The sequence below is a fragment of the Lytechinus pictus genome, chromosome 8, assembly GCF_037042905.1.
Source record: "Lytechinus pictus isolate F3 Inbred chromosome 8, Lp3.0, whole genome shotgun sequence".
Classification (NCBI taxonomy): domain Eukaryota; kingdom Metazoa; phylum Echinodermata; class Echinoidea; order Temnopleuroida; family Toxopneustidae; genus Lytechinus; species Lytechinus pictus.
In genome coordinates this window covers 23829037-23849022 of record NC_087252.1, presented here as the reverse complement: position 1 = coordinate 23849022, position 19986 = coordinate 23829037, and the positions used below count along the sequence as shown (strand labels likewise).

At 35.4% G+C, this 19986-nt stretch overlaps 1 protein-coding gene across 1 annotated transcript in view; it reads left to right on the top strand.

Annotated features, from left to right (window-relative positions):
• Positions 1-8665: 8665 nt before the first annotated feature.
• LOC129266179 (kielin/chordin-like protein) overlaps positions 8666-19986 on the top strand; it is a 57851-nt gene continuing 46530 nt past the window's right edge. The window contains exons 1-2 of the mRNA XM_064103816.1: positions 8666-11776; positions 19651-19749. Coding sequence (XP_063959886.1) covers positions 11524-11776; positions 19651-19749 — 352 coding nt within the window. The 5' untranslated portion in view covers positions 8666-11523. The remainder of the gene's footprint in view (positions 11777-19650; positions 19750-19986) is intronic.

The window sequence follows — 19986 nt, the reverse complement described above, 5'->3', positions numbered from 1 at the left end:
AAAGCTGTCTGGAAGCAAAGCATGTAAGCATCTGATCTAATTTAACCATCTTCTTATTCTTCCACAGCGCTATCAGAGTGTCTTCCGGAGTGTATCAATGGTGGCCAGTGTGCTGGAGGAGTCTGTATCTGTCAGCAGGGGTATGATGGGGCATTCTGTGAAATAGAAGGTAAATAAGGTCACACCAATTATTAGCATAATAAGAATTTATGTCATCTACTCTTCAAGTAAATGAATAAGTGTTTGGTACCGCAAAATCGTAAAAAAGCCTTAAAAACAGAGATACTGAAGCTTTTCGACATGCACTCATCGGAGTAAAATCGCATGAATGACTAGAACGCTAGAGCTAGACAATATATAATAGAACCGAAAGAGACAATGGATGCTAAATGGTGAGCTGTGATTGGCTGTCAAGGTAAACAAAGTTTCACTCACTTCGAGGCAGCATATTCCAGCCAACGGACCCGATTCTGTGCCGCCAGAAGGAGTTCATAAGAACAGTTGCATTATTTTAGTTGCATCGTCAATTTACGGCTGGTACTAGTCGTTTACCTTGACAGCCAATCACAGCTCGCTGTCTAGTGTCCATTGTCTCTTTCGGTTCTATTACATATTGTCTTGCTCTAGCGTTCTAGTCATTCATGCGATCTTACTCCAATGAGTGCATGTCAAAAAGCTGGTCTGTTTTTAAGGCTGTTATACTAAGTTCCTTGTTTTTGTGGGAGAGACATAGCTACAATCTATGATATTGCTCTGTAAAATATTGTGTTTAATATTGCCATGTTCCATATAAAATAGAAACATTGGGCATAAGAATGAGAATCAGTTTATATTTTGTACAAAGATTTGATCTGATCCACTTATGACAACCAATGCATTTTAAAATCTGTCAGTTTCATTGTCTAAATGAATATTTTGTCTTCATATTACATATCATTTGTTCTTTGATAAAGAAACTTTATAAAAAAAACATGTTGAAAACATCTTTGCAGGATATAGAGGATAAGAACAGGGCCCCGTCTTACAAAGAGTTGCGAATGATCCGATCAATCGCAACTATGGATAGCCAGCAAAGTCAACATATAAAATGCATGTTTGTTCAAAATATTTTCTAGAAATGATGTATATTCATGCATTCATTGCTTTCTGGAAAATTGACTGTGCTCGTTTTTGTTTACAAAGGACATTGTGTATATTTCCTGAAGAAAAAATTATGACACTGAAGGATTTCCATAGAGTTACGATGATCAGATCAATTGTAACTCTTTGTAAAATGGGGCCCAGATTTTTGAAAATGTGTTTGAAATAATATATGCATTTCCCCAACGTGTAAGCATGCCTGTTATTATGTTCGTGTATATAGAAATATGTCCATATTCTAACTCATTGAATAATTTGAATCAGACATAGAACACTTCTGAGGTAATATTCCATGAGGTGACACATTTTTGGTATGTTGACAATTTTTTTTCATGACAGCCCCCCCCCCCCAAAAAAAAAACACAAATCATGATCTGCAGGTGAGTCTGTATTTCATTCCAAGGTTATACATATTTCAAAGAGGAAATTTTTTTGAGAGTAAAACTAAGCAAATTGCCAAATTTCCTGTTTGAATGAATCCAAATATTTCAAGATTATGTCACATCAACTGTGTTTGACTCTCCACCTGAACTGATTCATGTTTCATCCCTTTAAAACAAGTTTTTATTGTCTCATTGCAAATGTCAAAAATTTCAAGAAGTAAAGTAAAACTTCTAACATTTTTTTGACAAATGTGATTATAGAAATATTTTGAATAATGAATACTATTAATAGGAAAAATTAGATAGAATATGTGGTCAGGGTTTAATGAAAATCAAAGAAAAAGAGAAGTATTGTTTTTTTTATGTCATATGTGAGCAGATGTAAAGTAAATTTCTTTATGTGTTTCTGCTCTCGTAGAAAACATCCTAAATGCCAAATACATTCAAGCTCATTAATTTCTAACCAGATGGAGGGGTTGTTTTTATGGAAAAAAAAAGGAAAACCTTGTTTTTGTGGGTGAAAACCTCAAAACATGATATTAATGTGGTAACTTATTGTTCGAGTATGGTAGCATAGAATTTCAAGCTGAAGGACATTTTCTTAGTAAAGAAGATTCAAATGGGATATGACCTAGACATGGCAACCTAACCCATGTATATCTAGGGTGCATTTATCCGCCACGTTTTTACCCTAGAATCATGATCTGAATCATGATTCAAATCATGATTCCGCAGAATCATGATTGCGTTTAGTCGAAATTGAATATAATCATGATTAGAATCACAAACATGAAACACGAAAAAAGGGGCGTTTGGAAAGACGTTTCTGCAGAATCACGTACGAAAATGTTCGAATAAACGATATCGTGATTTGAATCATGATTATATGACCTCACTGTTGTGTCGGGCTACTTTCGGTTTGACTCTTGCCTAGCTCAAGGCGCTGTATGTACATGAATATGTACTACGCATGCATTTCTTGTCATGTTCAAGCTCTGTGTTGGTCATCGCATCGTCCACTACTTTTCATTTTTTGGTCATGTCTTCAACTTCAAGTTCTAGTAAATGAATTAACTGGACAGACAATGATCTCAGTTGTTGAGTATACAGTATCAATACTAAATTGGATCTACGCTGAAATTCACTTCCGAACACCATTTTGGATAAACTAACAAGATGAATAGAAGCATATGGACCCTATATGATAGAAGTAAACAAAATGAGGTATAGACTGAATTCTGGAAGCAAAAGATTTTTCGAGAGCCGAAACACGTGCGAAAAACTTCCTCTGTCAAACTGCGCACCAGTGATGCGCACTGGATTGGCCCGAATCTGAGGAGAAACAGCATTGGAATGAAGGTCGTCTAAACGCTGATTCTGTGATATTGTGATTCATGTTTGTGTTTTGAATCATGATTCAAATCATGATTCAAATCATGATTCTGGCTTGAGGTCGCATAAACGCAGCCCTATTTATATTGAAAAAGAGTGAGAGATTATACATGTAGGTTTGGTACACCAGACATGCAAATTTTTCCCTTTTTAGAGTATTGTTCCTCTATTTTGCTATAAATATTACAATACCTTTTTGTATGATTTGTTACTTTAATTTTTTTTTCCAAACATGGAGTATGTAATATATATACCGCGCGCGACACGAGTGCTGGTCCGACGGTCCCAGACCGGTGAAAATCACCGTTGGGCCAGTAACTTGTTGCATGAAAAGAACAAGTAAATTCTTGCCGACAAGCACATGATTAAATGGTGAATTATCAAGTTTTCAAGTAGAGTCATTTCACAGTTTTTTTCACCGATCTCACTACAACAGGCTGGTGATTGTTATGTTGAGAAAAATTGTTAAAAATACTCTTTTTTGTCATTTTTTTTCGTTCTAAGAATTTTGTTGTTGTTGTATAAGGTTGGCAGGTCTGGTACACAAGTAAAAAGATTGGTAGTTAAGGGATGAACAATGATTGAAAAGTTATCATTCTATTTGTGAATTACATTAAGGAGAGAGAGAGAGGGGGGGGGGGGGGTTAGAGGGAGAGGGATAAATCATGGGAGGTGTATGGCAAAATAGCATTTTCTAAGGTTGAGACATACTGTATACATCTTGATATAGATGATCTTGAAGTACTAGTACATGTTAAAGGAGGATTGAACTGTGTGTTGTCTCTCATTGATTGTGTGTTATAAATACATAGTCTTAAAATATACATTTTCAGGTATCTACTAATACTACAGAGAATAAATCAACCCATAATTGTACTTGTATGAAGTAACTAAAATGTTTTGAGAGGAAAAGTAATTGTTTTGCTACTTGGTAACATAATTATTGCGGTATAAATGCATTGAGTAGTTAATTAACATGTTATCATTCAAGTGGGTCTATATTACTAGACTACACTAGCATTATGGGTCAGGAACTGGCCAGGTATGAGTAGTTGAGGACCCAAGATGGCGCTATTGGTTCGTATCTGCTTTAAGGAAATGGATACAGAAGAGGAGGAAAGAGTACAAAATATTAGAGAGGAGGAAAAGAGGGTTAGACGAGAAAAGTTTAGGAAGGGTAGAGACGTTTTTACTGAGAAGATTATACTGACTTTGGTTGGAGGATATAGTGAAATACATAGAAGGAAATTTGAAGGTTAAGAGAGAGAAAGAGAGGGGGAGAGGGGAGAGACTAAATTGGAAAGGGAGAATAGAAGGCAAGGGGACACTGAAGTGAACGGGGTAGACCTATTCAGATTTAGGAGGTAGCAATTGTCGGGGGGGGGGGGGGGGGTGCAATAAAGGTAAAGAGGGGACGTTGTCACAGGGAGAGAGGGGGAGACTGATACATTAAATTCATGAAATCATGAAAATGAATAGAAAAGTAGAGAGGGGGCAGGATGAAATCAGACATCTTAACTGAGTAAAGTCTGGCTTTCTGACCACAGAAAAATGTGCTGTGGCTAAATTCTGAAAACTATATTACTTTTGATTTCTCTCGGCTTGTGGTCTAGTCTGATGGATAATCATATTACCCCTGTCTCCTTTACTACTCATCAGGTTCAAATTATTTTCAAAAGCTTTTCAAATAATAAATTACTACTTTACACCCAATTTGTCTGCTTTCCGTTTGGTCTCAACCCACATGGTTTCGTCCAAGTTCCATTACAACCAATTTGTGTAGTTTTCATATGATCATATTGCCATTTCGCCAATTTATAATATTTTTTCTTCATGATTTCCAGTTTGGCTATACCTATTTTCTTCTTATATCCACCTGGTCTAACTCCAAACTCGTCCACTAATCACATGGTCTATCTTCATTTAGTCTAATGTCATTCTGTCTGACAACATTTCTTCTAAGAAGAATTTGGCCCAATAACGATTTAGTCCAATCATCACTTCATCTATTCACCAGTCTGTCTATGACTATTTCATCTCATAACCAGTTGGTCTAATACCCGTTTCCTTTTCATTAATATTGCTCGATTAATACTTAGTCCAATTAGACTAATGGTGTATGGACTGAATGGCAATTGGACCAAATGGTTATTAGACGAAATGGTGAGTGGACGAAATGGCAGTTAGACCATGTGGATAGTGGACGAACTGATGGTAGTCCAAATGATAGTATATAAGTTGACAATTGGACTAATTGGCATTTGACCAATTGAAAATAAACCTACCACTGTGTATATATGATTAAACAACCTTTTTATGAATCAAATTTTCATTTGATAAAATGCAAAATAATAAGTAGGCAAAGGGTAAATCAGTCCATAAGACTAAATACAGACCAATTAAATAAATCCCTTCTGCTAGCTGTAACAAGGTAAAATATGAAATATAGAATAAATAATTTTGTTGGTAAATTTGTCCTTTAAGTCTGAAATTCTTGTCGTGTACATGCAGATATTTTCGAAGTGGCTTGATGTGAACCCATATGACCCTACATTATGATTATGTTGTTCTTGCACTACTTACACAGCAAGGAGTCTGATTTTTTTTCATTCTTGCTGTAGATAGGTGGTATGAATTATGAAACATCTTGTGATAATGTTATGTTTATTGATTTGTGAAAAACAATAATGCACACATTGTTTGTTCAACAAGTTTTCATAAAAATAATTCAAAGTTTGCTGTCTTTCTATGAGTTTCCTGAAATTTATTGTTTGGATACCATGTTGTCCATAATTTTTTTTGGTAAAAATAATATTTTGTTTTTAGCATCTTCTTTTTGAGGCATCTCATGATATGTTAACGAGCTAATATACAGAATATGAGATTCACGTATGAAATCTGTAATTTGATCTCTGTGAACATTACACAGAAATCGGGTTTGTACTGGATTGTTACAAATATACAAAAAATATACAAGAAACATCACAAATATCTGTAAGCAGTCAAATGAAAAGAAAAGCAACATGATGACTAAAGTGGTAATATGTGTTTTAAGTCATAAATTAGATTTTTTCAAGCATAACTTTGAGTGTTGTGTCATTAGCTATGTGTTAATAGTCTAGTCCTGGATTCCAGACAATGAGGACCCCATAATCCTGACTTGTTAATCATGCTATTCCTGGTGGGTGTTTCATAAAGCTGTTCGTAAGTTCAGGGCGACTTTAAGAACGGCTGGTGATCCTTTTTTATGCGCTAAATAATCACCAGTGAACATTTAATGGCGAATATCATTTGCCTCAAGAAAGGATCAACAGTTCTTAAACAGATCCTTATCTTAAAATCACTCTAATAATTCATTAATCTTGTTTTTCTTCTACACGACAACTATTTTGTATTTGAGCATTTAAAGGTACCAGACCCGACTAGCATTCATGCTATTTTCTGGTTCCTATTATCCTGTAAACTATTATATTTCATTATACTCATTTGATGTATGATTTCTATGCTGTGATTTGATTTTGGATAATAAAATTCAAGTTCACTTATGAACAGCCCCCCTGGTGTACATGTACTAGTTGGAGCTAGAGTTTGCCAGGGAGAGAAATACTGGCAGTACATACTGCCTCAATAATTTTTGAGAAAATGGGGGAAAGAGTTTGGAATATACTTCTGGAATATTTGCACGTTATGCCCAGGTGTTTCTTAAGCATATTCTAGCGTTTCAATGTATTTCACTGTCAGGTACATGTTAAGTACTTCCCAGTATTTACAACTTTTTTGCAGTATTCCCACCTTGCTTTGAAATACCTAACTTTTTCTGGAGATACCCACCCCTGAAGTAATATGTATTAAAGTGAAAGTTCTTGGTAAGATATTATGGATATCCAGAACAATTCTAAATACTTTGTTTGGTACAAGGATAATTGAGATAGATAAATCTGGGTATTACTCAAAGTCTTTGTAACTCACTATAATTCTAGTTCAAATGTTTATTGATATGTTGGTTGATTGTGTATACGTTTGTGCATAATTCATAGTACACCAAATTAATATGCTCTTAATCTACTACCAATCGTATTATAATTGGAATTTAGTACCACTCACCTTTATGTATACCATGCAATTCAATAATACTTTGGTCCTCTTGGTGAAACTGTTCTTATACAAATCGTTCAAGATAGATGTATTAGTAGAGCGGATTAGCTCCAAAAATCACAACAATTGTGCAAATTTTGACTAAAGCATGAAACTTTCACAAGTATTAGTATATGCCGTAAGATTTATTTTAAAGGTGGGAGGTAAATTTTAAAATGCCATTTTCGGCCGTTGCCATGGCAACGGATTAATTTATAAAAAATGACATACATTCCCATGTAAATGGTAAATAGACATGATATAGATGACCAAAATGATAATTTTCAAGTTCCCAATTGAATATATATAAAATTTAGAAACATTCAAAATTAACAAGATAGTTCCAATTGGTCCGTTGCCATGGCAACGACTTGTTTTTCCCCAGAAAAATAAAAAAATTGATTAAAAAAACGTTGTAGAATAGGATTTATCTTTAATTTCCCCTAATTTTACAGTGTTGAACAATGATATTTTGGTTGCTCAATGTATAAACTACATCTCAAGTCATTGCCATGGCAACCAAATAACATCAATTTACAAAAATAACATGGTTAACAAGACAATGGACAGGTGGAAAATACAACTGGAAATGACTTAATCTGTATGCTTAAGTTTTGACCCCCTCATTTGAACAAAAAATACAGAAAGTGCTCTGCAGGAGTTCTTTATAAAGATAAAACATTATGTTGCCTTGGTAATGCTTGAATTAAATTTAAAAAAACGAATGTTGCAAAGATCCCGTTGCCATGGCAACAGCTTATTTCCCTCTAGAAAGGTAAAAATATTGATAAAAATATAGAATACATGTATGATCATCATTCCATTTTCAATATTTTTAAGGTACTAATCGAAATATGATTGTGACTATGTCATGGCAATGGCATAAGTTATTTGTATATCAACAGCAAACATAATGCTTTGCACTCTAAAATAAGGGGAAATTTATGACAAAATGTAGATTCTAAACTGTTTTTCGATCAAATTTGGTACTTTATTCGGGAAAAAAAGAGTCATTGCCATGGCAACGGGCTATATGTAACAGTGATATTTATCATTAAATTCAAGCATTACCAAGGCAACCTCAAATTTTATCATTCTAATGAACTAATGCGAACCACTGTAATCTTTGTTCAAAATTAATTGACTGGGTCAAACCTTGAGTTAATAGATTGCATTTTCCACCCGTCCATTATCATGTCGACCATGTTATTTTTTTTCAAATTAGATGTCATTTGGTTGCCATGACAATGGCTTAAGATGTAATTTGAATGTTAACAGGAAACATATCCATTCTTACCCTAAAAATAGGGGAAATGAAAGGAAAAAATCAGATTCTACAGATTTTCTGATCAAAACTGGTACTTTTCTTGGGGAAATGAGTAGTTGCTATGGCAACAGGTCATTTGCAACGTTGATGTTTATCGAATTCAAGTATTACCAAGGCAACATCAATGTTTATCATTCTAATTAGTTCATGCAGAACACTCATTGTATTGTTTCCCCTAGATTAATTGAGGTCAATCCTGATACATACAGTGATGCACATCAAGTGAATTTTCATTGTATTTTTCACCTGTCCATATCCTTGTCATCCATGTTTTTTTTTTTTTAATTAGATGTTATCTGTTTGCCATGGCAATGGCTTAAGATGTTATATTTATAAATTTAGTCACAAATATATCTCGATTAGTACCTTAAAATTATTGAAAATGGAAAGATGATCATACATGTCTGTATTCTACATTCTTATCAATATTTTTACCTTTCTAGAGGGAAATAAGCTGTTGCCATGGCAACGGGCCCTTTGTAACATTTTTAAAAGAATTAAATCCAAGCGTTACCAAGGCAACATAAGTTCTTATCTTTATAAAGAACTCCTGCAGAACATTTTAAGTACTTTTTGTTCAAATGAGGGGGTCAAAAGTTAAGCATACAGATTAAGTCAATTCTAATTGTATTTTCCACCTGTCCATTGTGTTGTCAACCATGTTATTTTTTTTTCAAATTAGATGTAATTTGGTTGCCATGACAATGGCTTCAGATATTGTTTGTATGTTAACAGCAAACATATCAATTCTTACCATAAAATTAGGGGAAATGAAAGAAAAATCAGAGTCCAAAGTCCTTTTTCTAATCAAAACTAGAACTTTTTTTGCGTAAATGAGCCGTTGCTATGGCAACATGTCATATGCAACATTGATATTTATCGTTGAATTCAAGTGATACTAAGGTAACATCAATGTTTATCATTCTAATTAGTTCATGCAGAACAATCACTGTATACTGTTTCCCCTAAATTAATTGAGTAGGTCAAAACTTATGCATTTACATAAGTTAATTTTCATTGGATTTTTCACCTATCCATAACCCTGTCATCCCTGTCATTGATTTTTTTTTAATTAGATGTTATCTGGTTGCCATGGCAATCGCTTAAGATGTTATATTTATAAATGCAGTCACAAACATATTTTTATTAGTTCCTTAAAAATATTGAAAATGGAATGATGATCATACATGTATTCTACATTTTTATCAATATTTTTACCTTCTAGAGGGAAATATGCTGTTGCCATGGCAACGGGATCTTTGCAACATTCGTTCTTTTATTTAATTCAAGCATTACCAAGGCAACATAATGTTTTATCTTTATAAAGAACTCCTGCAGAACACTTTCTGTATTTTTTGTTCAAATGAGGGGGTCAAAATTTAAGCATACAGATTAAGTCATTTCCAGTTGTATTTTCCAACTGTCTCCATTGTCTTGTTAACCATGTTATTTTTGTAAATTGATGTTATTTGGTTGCCATGGCAATGGCTTGAGATGTAGTTTATACATTGAGCTACCAAAATATTATTGTTCAACACTATAAAATTAGGGGAAATTAAAGATAAATCCTATTCTACAACGTTTTTTTAATCAATATTTTTATTTTTCTGGGGAAAAACAAGTCGTTGCCATGGCAACGGACCAATTGGAACTATCTTGTTAATTTTGAATGTTTCTAAATTTTATATATATTCAATTGGGAACTTGAAAATTATCATTTTGGTCATCTATATCATGTTTATTTACCATTTACATGGGAATGTATGTCATTTTTGAGAAATTAATCCGTTGCCATGGCAACGGCCGAAAATGGCATTTTAAAATTTACCTCCCATCTTTAAAATAAATCTTACGTCATATACTTATACTTGTGAAAGTTTCATGCTTTAGTCAAAATTTGCACAATTGTTCGGCTAATCCGCTCTACTATATCAATGAAGCACAGACAATAAGTTGGTAGTCCACGTCAGATCAAGTAGTGTCATGGCAACAAGTAATTTTCCAAGCACAGAGATTCCTTCAAATTTCACTAAAAACATTTGCTGACCAGTGGAAAGAGTCCAAATACTTTTTCCAATGTATTTAACATGCCATCTGAGGTTGGGTCGAAAACGGGGTTATCTGATTCCGAAGCAGATTGCTTATGAAATGAAAATCACTTTATTGTACAATAAGTTATGTGGTTGTATCGTGATGCAGTTGAGAGGAACAACATTTTGAATACTTCCGCTCTTCTTGATAAAACACTAAACAGAAAGTTTGGAGTGTTAACAGATGTGTATCTTAACCAGGTATTGTTTTATTATCCCTCACGATTGCAAAAATGGAAAGCAGAAGAAGTTTTTGATGGAGGAGCAGAATTCAAGAAAGATGTCAAGAAAAACTGGTATGCGTTCTGTGGACATTTAAGACTATTTCCAAATGGTTTGTACGGAACAATGCAAGCCATAAGAGCAAATTTTTCTACCTCTTGAACAGGTATCCCTCTTCATGGTTGCACAAAATTAAAAGCAGAGGAGTTGCTTCTACCAGAGCACAGTTCAGGATATATCAAGAAAAACTAGTATACATTCTGTAGATTTGTTTATCCTCCAAATTTTTAAGACAGACGAGAGAGATGATGACACATCTTTCTACCTCTTGCACTGGCATCCCTCCTCACGTTTGCAAAAAATGGAGAGTAGGAGTTGTTCCCATCAGAGCAGATTTTAAGAAGAATATTAAGAAAAACTAGTATGCCTTCTGTAAGACTTGTTTGTCCTCCACCAAATGTTTAAGACAAACAAATGTTTAAGACAAACATGAGAGACGATGACACATCTTTCTACCTCTCGCACCGGTATCTCTCCTCACGTTTGCACAAAATGGAAAGTAGGAGTTGATCCCACCAGAGCAGAGTTCAGGAAAAAAATATTAAGATAAACCAGTATGCCTTCTGTAGACTTGTTTGTCCTCTAAATGTTTAAGACAGACGTGAGAGATGATGTCACATCTTTCTACCTTTTGCGCCGCCGGTATCTCTCCTCACGTTTGCACAAAATGGAAAGTAGGAGGAGTTGATCCCTCCAGAGCAGAGTTCAAGAAAAATATCAAGAAAAACTAGTATGCCTATTTCCAAATGTTTTGTACAGAAAGACGCAAGACATAATGACACATCCTTCCACCTTGTACTCCAGAATCCCTCCTCCCATTTGCACAAAATGGAAAGTAGGAGGAGTTGCTCTCACCAGAGCAGAGTTCAAGTGGAGTCACTTTGAATGGTTGCTAATTCAGGATATGAATTGTTTTCCTCCCTTCCCAGATACGTGCCAGCCTGGCTGCCTGAACGGAGGGACCTGCGACAGGGGACTGTGCATATGCCCTGCCGGTATCGGTGGTGTGTTCTGTCAACTGAGACTGGGTGAGTCAAGGGGGAGTGGGTGGTAGGGGAAATGGGCTGGGGTCAGTAAGGAGAGCAAGGAAATGGCTAGGAAAGAGAGAGAGAGAGAGACATAGAGGGGGGATGGATTGGTTGATTATTGAGAACAATGGACAGGAAAAAACAGCATAATTATTGCTTTCTTTCATTTCTGGGACAAGTTTCAGTATACACTCTAGGAACAATCTACTCTACATTGTAATGTTAAGAAAATGATATGTAAATAGGTAAATGTTTTGATCGGAATATTGTTAGACAGGTAGATAAATAAAACAAGAGATAAATAGGTAGATATATAAATATGCAAGTGAGAAGGAGAGAGCAAGAGTGAAAGGGATAGGGATGAGGACAAGGGTGAATGGAAGTGGGATAAAAAAATTAACAAGAGCACTGATGTGCATAATAGGTTAAACTCAGGATAAAACAAAAGTACCAGTTATGAGGACAATGACATTACAGTTCAAATAGAACAAAAATGAAATAACATTATTTGTTTATTAGTATGTAATACAAATAAAAATTGACCAGCAGCACATAGAATTCAAAATAATAAATACTTTATTGATAGGAGGCATATGAAGAAAGAACATATTTTTGTAAAAGAAACACTATGTTATACACTAATACAAATGATTCCGAGTGTGTGTGCCACTAAGATTTTCTCACTCATATGTAGATCGAGAAATTCTGTGTATGTGTGGGAATATGTATGGACTATAATACTGTACATATCACATGGATGTGTGTGTGGATGTGTGTGTCTACAGACTAAGGGTTATTCTGATTGGTTGAAACAGCTGTAAGTTTTCCCCCATGCACCCCAGTGATTGGCTTGTGAGTCTAAAGGTTTTCCTTGCTGAATGATGATTGGCCAGTTTCCATGTGAGGTATGAGTGTTGGATAGAATAGGATGCTGGGAATTTATGTTTGGTTTGTGTGCTTTTGAAGTACAAGGTACCATTATTTGATATGTACAGCAAACAATAAAAAGTACAATGCTTTGCAGAAATGTTATTTTGTGTGAATGAGTCTAAGCAGGGAAATATCAGGGGCATGCCATCCTATCTGTTAGGTCATGCCATCCTATCTGTTAGGTCATACATGTACCTCAGATATTGACTGTTTGAACTAGTGTGTGTTTTTACGTCAAGTTGTTAGTGCCTGACTTTGTGAGACTTAATGTGTAAGCTCTAATGTGATACTTATTTAGTCATAAATATTTGTCAAGACTATATGAAATGGGATATGAAGGAGAAGGGAGTAGGAGGAGAAGAAGCAAAAGAAAAAGAAAGAAGGAATAAAGAAGAAAAAATGAGAAAGAGGAGAAGGATAGGAAGGAGAAAGTGGAGAAGAAGAGGAAGGAGAAGAAAAAGAAGAGGGAGAAGAAAAAGAAGAGGGAGACAAAGAAGAAGAAGAAAGAAAAAGAAAAAGAAGAACAAGAAGGAGGAGGATGAAGGGGGAGAGCATAAATGGAAGTGAATTAGAAGAAGAAAGAAGGACACATTTGCAAAACTTTTCCCCAACTTGCCAGTATGGTCTGAAAATTTGAATAAATAACATTCTTTGGAACCTTCCCAGATGTGGAGTTGGGATCAATTTCCTGTGTTTTGGACAACATCGAGCCAATGTGGGTGGACCATGTCAGAAGATATGTAAAAGTCTGAGTTATGATGAGGAGTAGGGGAGTATTATGAAGGAGAGGGAGAGAGCAGGTGCAAGTGTGAAGGAATCTGGAAGATTAGGGGAAAAGGCAGAAGATAGACGAAGAAGAAGATAGAAGAAAAGAAGAAGAATGAAGATAAAATGAGAAAGAGGAGAATGATAAGAAGGAGAAAGCAGAGAAGAAGAGGAGGGAGAAGAAAAAGACGAAGAATAAGAAGAAGAGGAAGACAAAGAAGAAGGAGAAAGAAGAAGGTGAAGAAAAAAAAAGAGGAGGAGGAAAAAGAAGAAGATGATGACAAAGAAGAAAAAGAAGAAGAGGAAGAAGAAGATGATGATGAAGAAGAAGAGGAAGAAGAAGGAGAAGAATAAGAAGAAAAAGAAAAGGAAGAAGAAGAAGAGGAGGAAGGAGAAGAAGATGATGACAAAGAAGAAAAAGAAGAAGAAGAGGAAGAAGATAGAAGATGAAGAAGAAGAAGAAGAAGAAGAGGAGGAGGAGGAAGAAGAAGATGATGATGAAGAAGAAGAAAAAAAAAGAAGTAGAAGAAGAGGAAGAAGAAGAGGAGGAGGAAGAAGAAGATGATGATGAAGAAGAAGAAGAAGAGCAGGAGGAAGAAGAAGAAGATGATGACAAAAAAAAAGATGATGACAAAGAAGAGGAGAAGAAGAGGAGGAAGAAGAAGAGGAGGAGGAGGAAGAAGAAGATGATGAAGAAGAAGAAGAGAAGAAGGAAGAAGAAGATGATGAAGAAGAAGAGGAAGAAGAAGAAGAAGAGGAGGAGGATTAAGAAGATGACAAAGAAGAAGAGGAGGAGGAAGAAGATGATGAAGAAGAAGAAGAAGGAGAGGAGGAGGAGGATGAAGAAGAGGATGATGGAGAAGAATAGAAGAAGAAGAAGAAAACAAAAAAGAAGAAGAAGAAGAAGGAGAAAGGGAAATTGGGAGAGAGAATGGGGAAGGAAATATTATTAAGAGACAACAGAGAAAATGAGGATTGGGGGTAAAATGGATGATTAAGATCGGAATAAAAATGTAGTCTTAAAAAATAGTGACATCAGATTTATTTTCAGTTTGATATTACACTAAATTTTAGTGTGAATCTCAGAGCTCTTTTAGTGTGAGCCTCCTCCCTTGTACACATGTGGTACATCAATACACCATCTTTATAATGTTTTTTTCAGAAGAGTGATGAAGTAAAAGTTTGAGGGGGCTTCGTTTTTTATACAATGCACTTTTCTGCAAATTTGTGAGTGAGCAAAGTCAGTGAGGGAATATAAATTCCCAGAAATTTAAATGTTGTCTTAGACATAGCATGTAGAAAAGTTTCAAGGAAGTATGTTGAAAATTACAATGTGAAAAATACAATGCAATGATTTATTAAAGAAAATGGTCTGAACCCTCCCCCTCCACGAATAGGCCTACTTTATTCACTCAATGATAGATCATAATGTTGTCTTGCATTCCCTCAAACCAGCTGTTGAAGATTACAGTAATACTGAAAGAAGATGTTTTGACATGGGAACGGAGCTCCAAGGAAGGTTTTGAGAACTAAACCTTGGACGTGATTTTAGATTTAGTTTAAATTTTTTTTTCTAAGTGACAGTTTCAAGTGCCAATCTCAAAAAATCAGTAGGTCTATATTTTGTGGTTTGACAAAATAAATTATGCTTTACTAGGCGACATAACAATTGTGATCACTTTTGCCATTAAGATTTTGTTTAGGATGCTTGTGCAATCTTGTTTATTGTCTATTAAATCAACATCAGTTCAATGAACATGCTAAAAATTGACAGTGGGTTTAATAAAAAGATGCTTACAGGTGAATAGCATGATTGAGCTATCCCCCAAGTAATATTAAGTAAATTACAAATTTTCCATTTGAAATATAAAATAGAATGCTTTAATTGTGGAAGTGATTTGGAACGTATGATTTCTAGTTCTTCAATTTCATTATTCATGACTTTAGCTACAGCACTTCTGTTTATAAAAGATATGATTGAATGATATGGGAAGGAATGAATTGTTTTACATTATAATATCAATCCATCGCCTATTTGAACCAAATAGTCTCTGCACAAAGTCTTTGTGTGTCAAAAAATTCAGTTGTCAGTTGGTTAGCTTATACAAATGAAAACAAAACATGGCAGTCATTTTTCAGCAGACATGTCAACTTACCACAACATTATATTACTCTACAAAAAAGTGAAGAAAAAAACATTTGGAAATGTTTGTTAATTGTCTATCTGACATAAGTAAATCCCATGGCATTTCAAGACTGTGTGTATTTTGACAAGAAGGAATGACTCATGGTATACTCCAAGTTATTACATCTATCAACTTCTTATTAAGCCCTCTTCATGTCATGCATTAAGTTATTGTAGACAGGTAGCTTTCTTCAAGTCTGTGTTCCCATATTTCTGTCTTCGTTGATAATTTTGTGAAGTTGTGAAGTATGTGTGCCTAAAAAACTAGCAGTCATTGTAAATCATTGGGCTATATTTCTGTTCCCAATAACCTTTAAGATTATTTTCTTGTGTTTTAATTCATGAATAATATGACGTTTTGAGTACAGCAAAGTTTATACACATGTCACTATGTGTTGAAAAGTGCAAAAAGATATTGAAGTCCAAGCCTAAAGTTCTGCAAATGGTGAAGGTTTTTTCTTCCTAAACATTGGAGCCTGTATTGGCCACAGTTCTCTTGTTAAATTTTGTCTATATGGAAATGGATTGATAAGAATGGAATGTTACTGATTTATCCCTACTAATGCTACATCACACCAGCGAAAATGACTCCAAACCGAACAATGGTATGTTATTTGAAATAACGTAATAGATTTGGTTGGTCTTGAGTCGGTTTATACTATGTGATTATGGCATGAGGTAGGATAAAGTGAAGTATTTTGTATACTGTAGTAGCTTGAAAAAATACTGATGATTTGTAAATCATAGAGGCAACAAATATGCAATCTCAGTATTTTGTTTTGAATTCATTAAGTCTACTTTTTATTTCCCTGGTAATTTAATTGAAAGGCAGACAACTGAGCGCTTAGAAACGTCTGTATTAAGCACCCTACACGTGTTATAATTATTATTATTAATATACTTAGACCTATTACTTCTCCATATTATACAATTCAGAGTTAAATCTGTTGATAAATCACACTGTCTTAAAGATCTTGTTGCCCTGTAACAGTCCCAAACTATTCAGATGCATCATGCAACAACCTTGTCATGTTCATGATTTTTAATGTCTTAAAAATGTAGCGTCATTACCGGAACATCAGCTAACCATTAAGTCGTTAGTGTTAGTATGTGATGATTTAAGTGGGTCCTAAGAGAGCACCACTGCTAGACAAGATCTAAAAACAAAGTCTGCTGATTCATTGATGCGTTTCAATGAAAAGTGTCCATCAAACTCAATTTTATTAGTGAGTCTAATTTGTTGGTTGTGATTTCGATGTAGGATCGATTCCAAGTCATAATAGTGATGTTCACATGTTGAGGATTTGTAACCCTAAGGCCCGTATTCTGAAGTCAGCCTGAGGTTTAACTTAGACCACAGGCTACACGGGCCTAATCACTAGTGGCAGGCCATAGATATTCATTCGAGCCAACCCATTGCTATTTTTTAAATTTTGATATGGCTGATTGACAAAGTGTATGCATATGATTGTCCATCTAACACTGATTCTATTTTTGGTAATTACTGAACTTCCTTTTCCCAAATTGGGAAGAAATATCACAAATTTTGGACTATATTTTGACTGGCGGAAGGATTAGGGCTATTTTGCTGTTTGAGGTGATGAATCTGCTCCCCCCGACGATGTCTTCAAACACGCCAATTTATTTTTAAAATGAGCCGGTCGAGGGACCCTTTTCTGGTCAGATATGGATTGCCAGATATATATCCTATCCACTGGTAGTAAACATTCGACCCCCGAATTTCATCCTTATTTTTAAAGAATTTTTTAAAGTGCCAATTTAACACACGAGTCTATGGGGAATGAATTAGGCCTGTGAGACCTCTAACCTTGACCATAGCCTATTACAAGGGGAATTCCCTAGTGGATGAAATACCTGCCCAAACTCTTCACTTCAGTAGCAGATTGCTTTCACTAGTATACATGTTTTAATCATCAAGAGGTCCAAAAACTGAACTTCATGGCTATATACAAGGCTACATAGGGGGTATAACAGGTAACAAATTGTGATTAGTATTTCTGTGTTTGTGTACCTAGGCTAGGCTGTGTGTTTGTCTCTGCGTTGCATGTTGTCGTGTGTTTTCGTATACCGACGAGCGCTGCTGTAAATCGTGTATGGCACCCATCACAAGATATAATACACATTAGATAGGCTTTGCATCAATTGCACTTGTGAAATTGGTTCATGGGGAAGGGAAGGAGAGGAGAAAACTTTAGAATTTGGCTGAAGAGTGGTGGATTCAAGAGGGAGGGGGGGGGGAGGGGGGTAGAGAAAAGCATAGTTAGTATGTTTGGGGGGGGGCTGAGAATGAGTGCTACTGCTATCTTGTTCAACTTTTACTGACTTCTAGCCAGACTAGCCCCCATCCATTTAGAATACAAGCCATCTAACCCCCCTCTCTCCCTGTCTCTCTCTCTTACACCCCTTGGGCCCGTGTCATAGGAAGATGTGAATGTATAGTATGCTTGTATGTTGATTGTCATTTCTTGTTATTGTTATCTAATTTAACCCATGTGAATCTGGTATTTATATTGTGGGCAGATCTTGAATCCAGATATGCACACTATTCATATCTACAATTTGCATTATAGGATTTGGGCCCTACATTGCATCCATTGTTGAGCTACATATAGGCAGGTAGGATGTGTGTAAATCCATAGGGCACTAGACATTAGGAGTAACATTAAAATTGGTCATTACATAACACATCTGTATATTTCATGCATTTCTTTGTGATAAAGTGAGTGTAAAGATGTTAAAGAAAAGCCAGGAAGGTAAATTAAAAAGAAACCTTCATGTGCCATACAATACAGGCTACATGGGCCTAATCACTAGTGGCAGGCCATAGATATTCATTCGAGCCAACCCATTGCTATTTTTTTAATTTTGATATGGCTGATTGACAAAGTGTATGCATATGATTGTCCATCTAACACTGATTCTATTTTTGGTAATTACTGAACTTCCTTTTCCCAAATTGGGAAGAAATATCACAAATTTTGGACTATATTTTGACTGGCGGAAGGATTAGGGCTATTTTGCTGTTTGAGGTGATGAATCTGCTCCCCCCGACGATGTCTTCAAACACGCCAATTTATTTTTAAAATGAGCCGGTCGAGGGACCCTTTTCTGGTCAGATATGGATTGCCAGATATATATATCCTATCCACTGGTAGTAAACATTCGACCCCAGAATTTCATCCTTATTTTTTATGAATTTTTTAAAGTGCCAATTTAACACACGAGTCTATGGGGAATGAATTAGGCCTGTGATACCCACAGTCTAACTCTGTGCTAAAATTATGGGGAGCCAAAAATTTAGAAATTCTGTTTATATTGTGTATTTCTTATGTTTACCATTTTATTTCATTTTGCTTTCATAACGAAGGAAAATACTTCAGTTATCATTCCCAGACAATTATATACAATTTAGATGTCATATGAGATAATAAATTTAATGTTTACTGTTAGGGATTCGTGCCCCAATTGGCTGTCCATACTGTTAAACCACAACTTAAAACAAGAGTTTAAATTAAACCCGACTTCAGAATACGGGCATAAGAATTTAAACCCTGATGGCTAATTGCAGAGTCTGGTTCACGTGTAGTGATCCTCGAGGATAGCTATATCTGGAAGTATCAGTTGGAAGAAGTGCACGCTTTTCATTTCACCATACTGTGCGGCTGAATTGTATGTGATGCACACACCCCCACCCTTCAGTGTGAGTGTTGGTATTTGATCCAGGATTATAGCAAATTTAAATATAGAGGGGTAGCAGATGACAATTTTCTCTTATATTTAGCGATATAATATGTATGTTCAATTGAATTCTGAAAATACAGAGGGGAGAGCGCTCCTTGCGCCCCCACCTAAAACTGCCATTACAAACCATAAATGTTGTAATTGATGAGTTTGGTATCCCCGTCCGGTTTACCCTCTTGTGAATTCTGGCCTTTATTTTATATAAATTTATATATATCATTTTTTTTTACAGAACGTCAGTGTCGTGTACCATGCCAGAACAATGCCCGGTGTATGAATGGAATCTGCTTGTGTCAACCAGGATTTGAGGGATTAGCCTGCCAGTTTAGAAGTAAGTGTACTTTGTTCCCCCCTTCTTCTTTTTTACTTGAATGAAAGATCAAATCCCACCACAGCATTCACATCCTCTGGCAAGTCATTTATGTAAATTTGCCGCCCATGTGTAATACATTTATACTCAGTTGGGCCGTCTGCACCAGCCCAAGATTTCAAATTAGTGCGCTATTTCTGATCCGGCAAATTATCCCGAACTGAACAATCTCAAGATTATTTGTAATGGAGGTGCAAT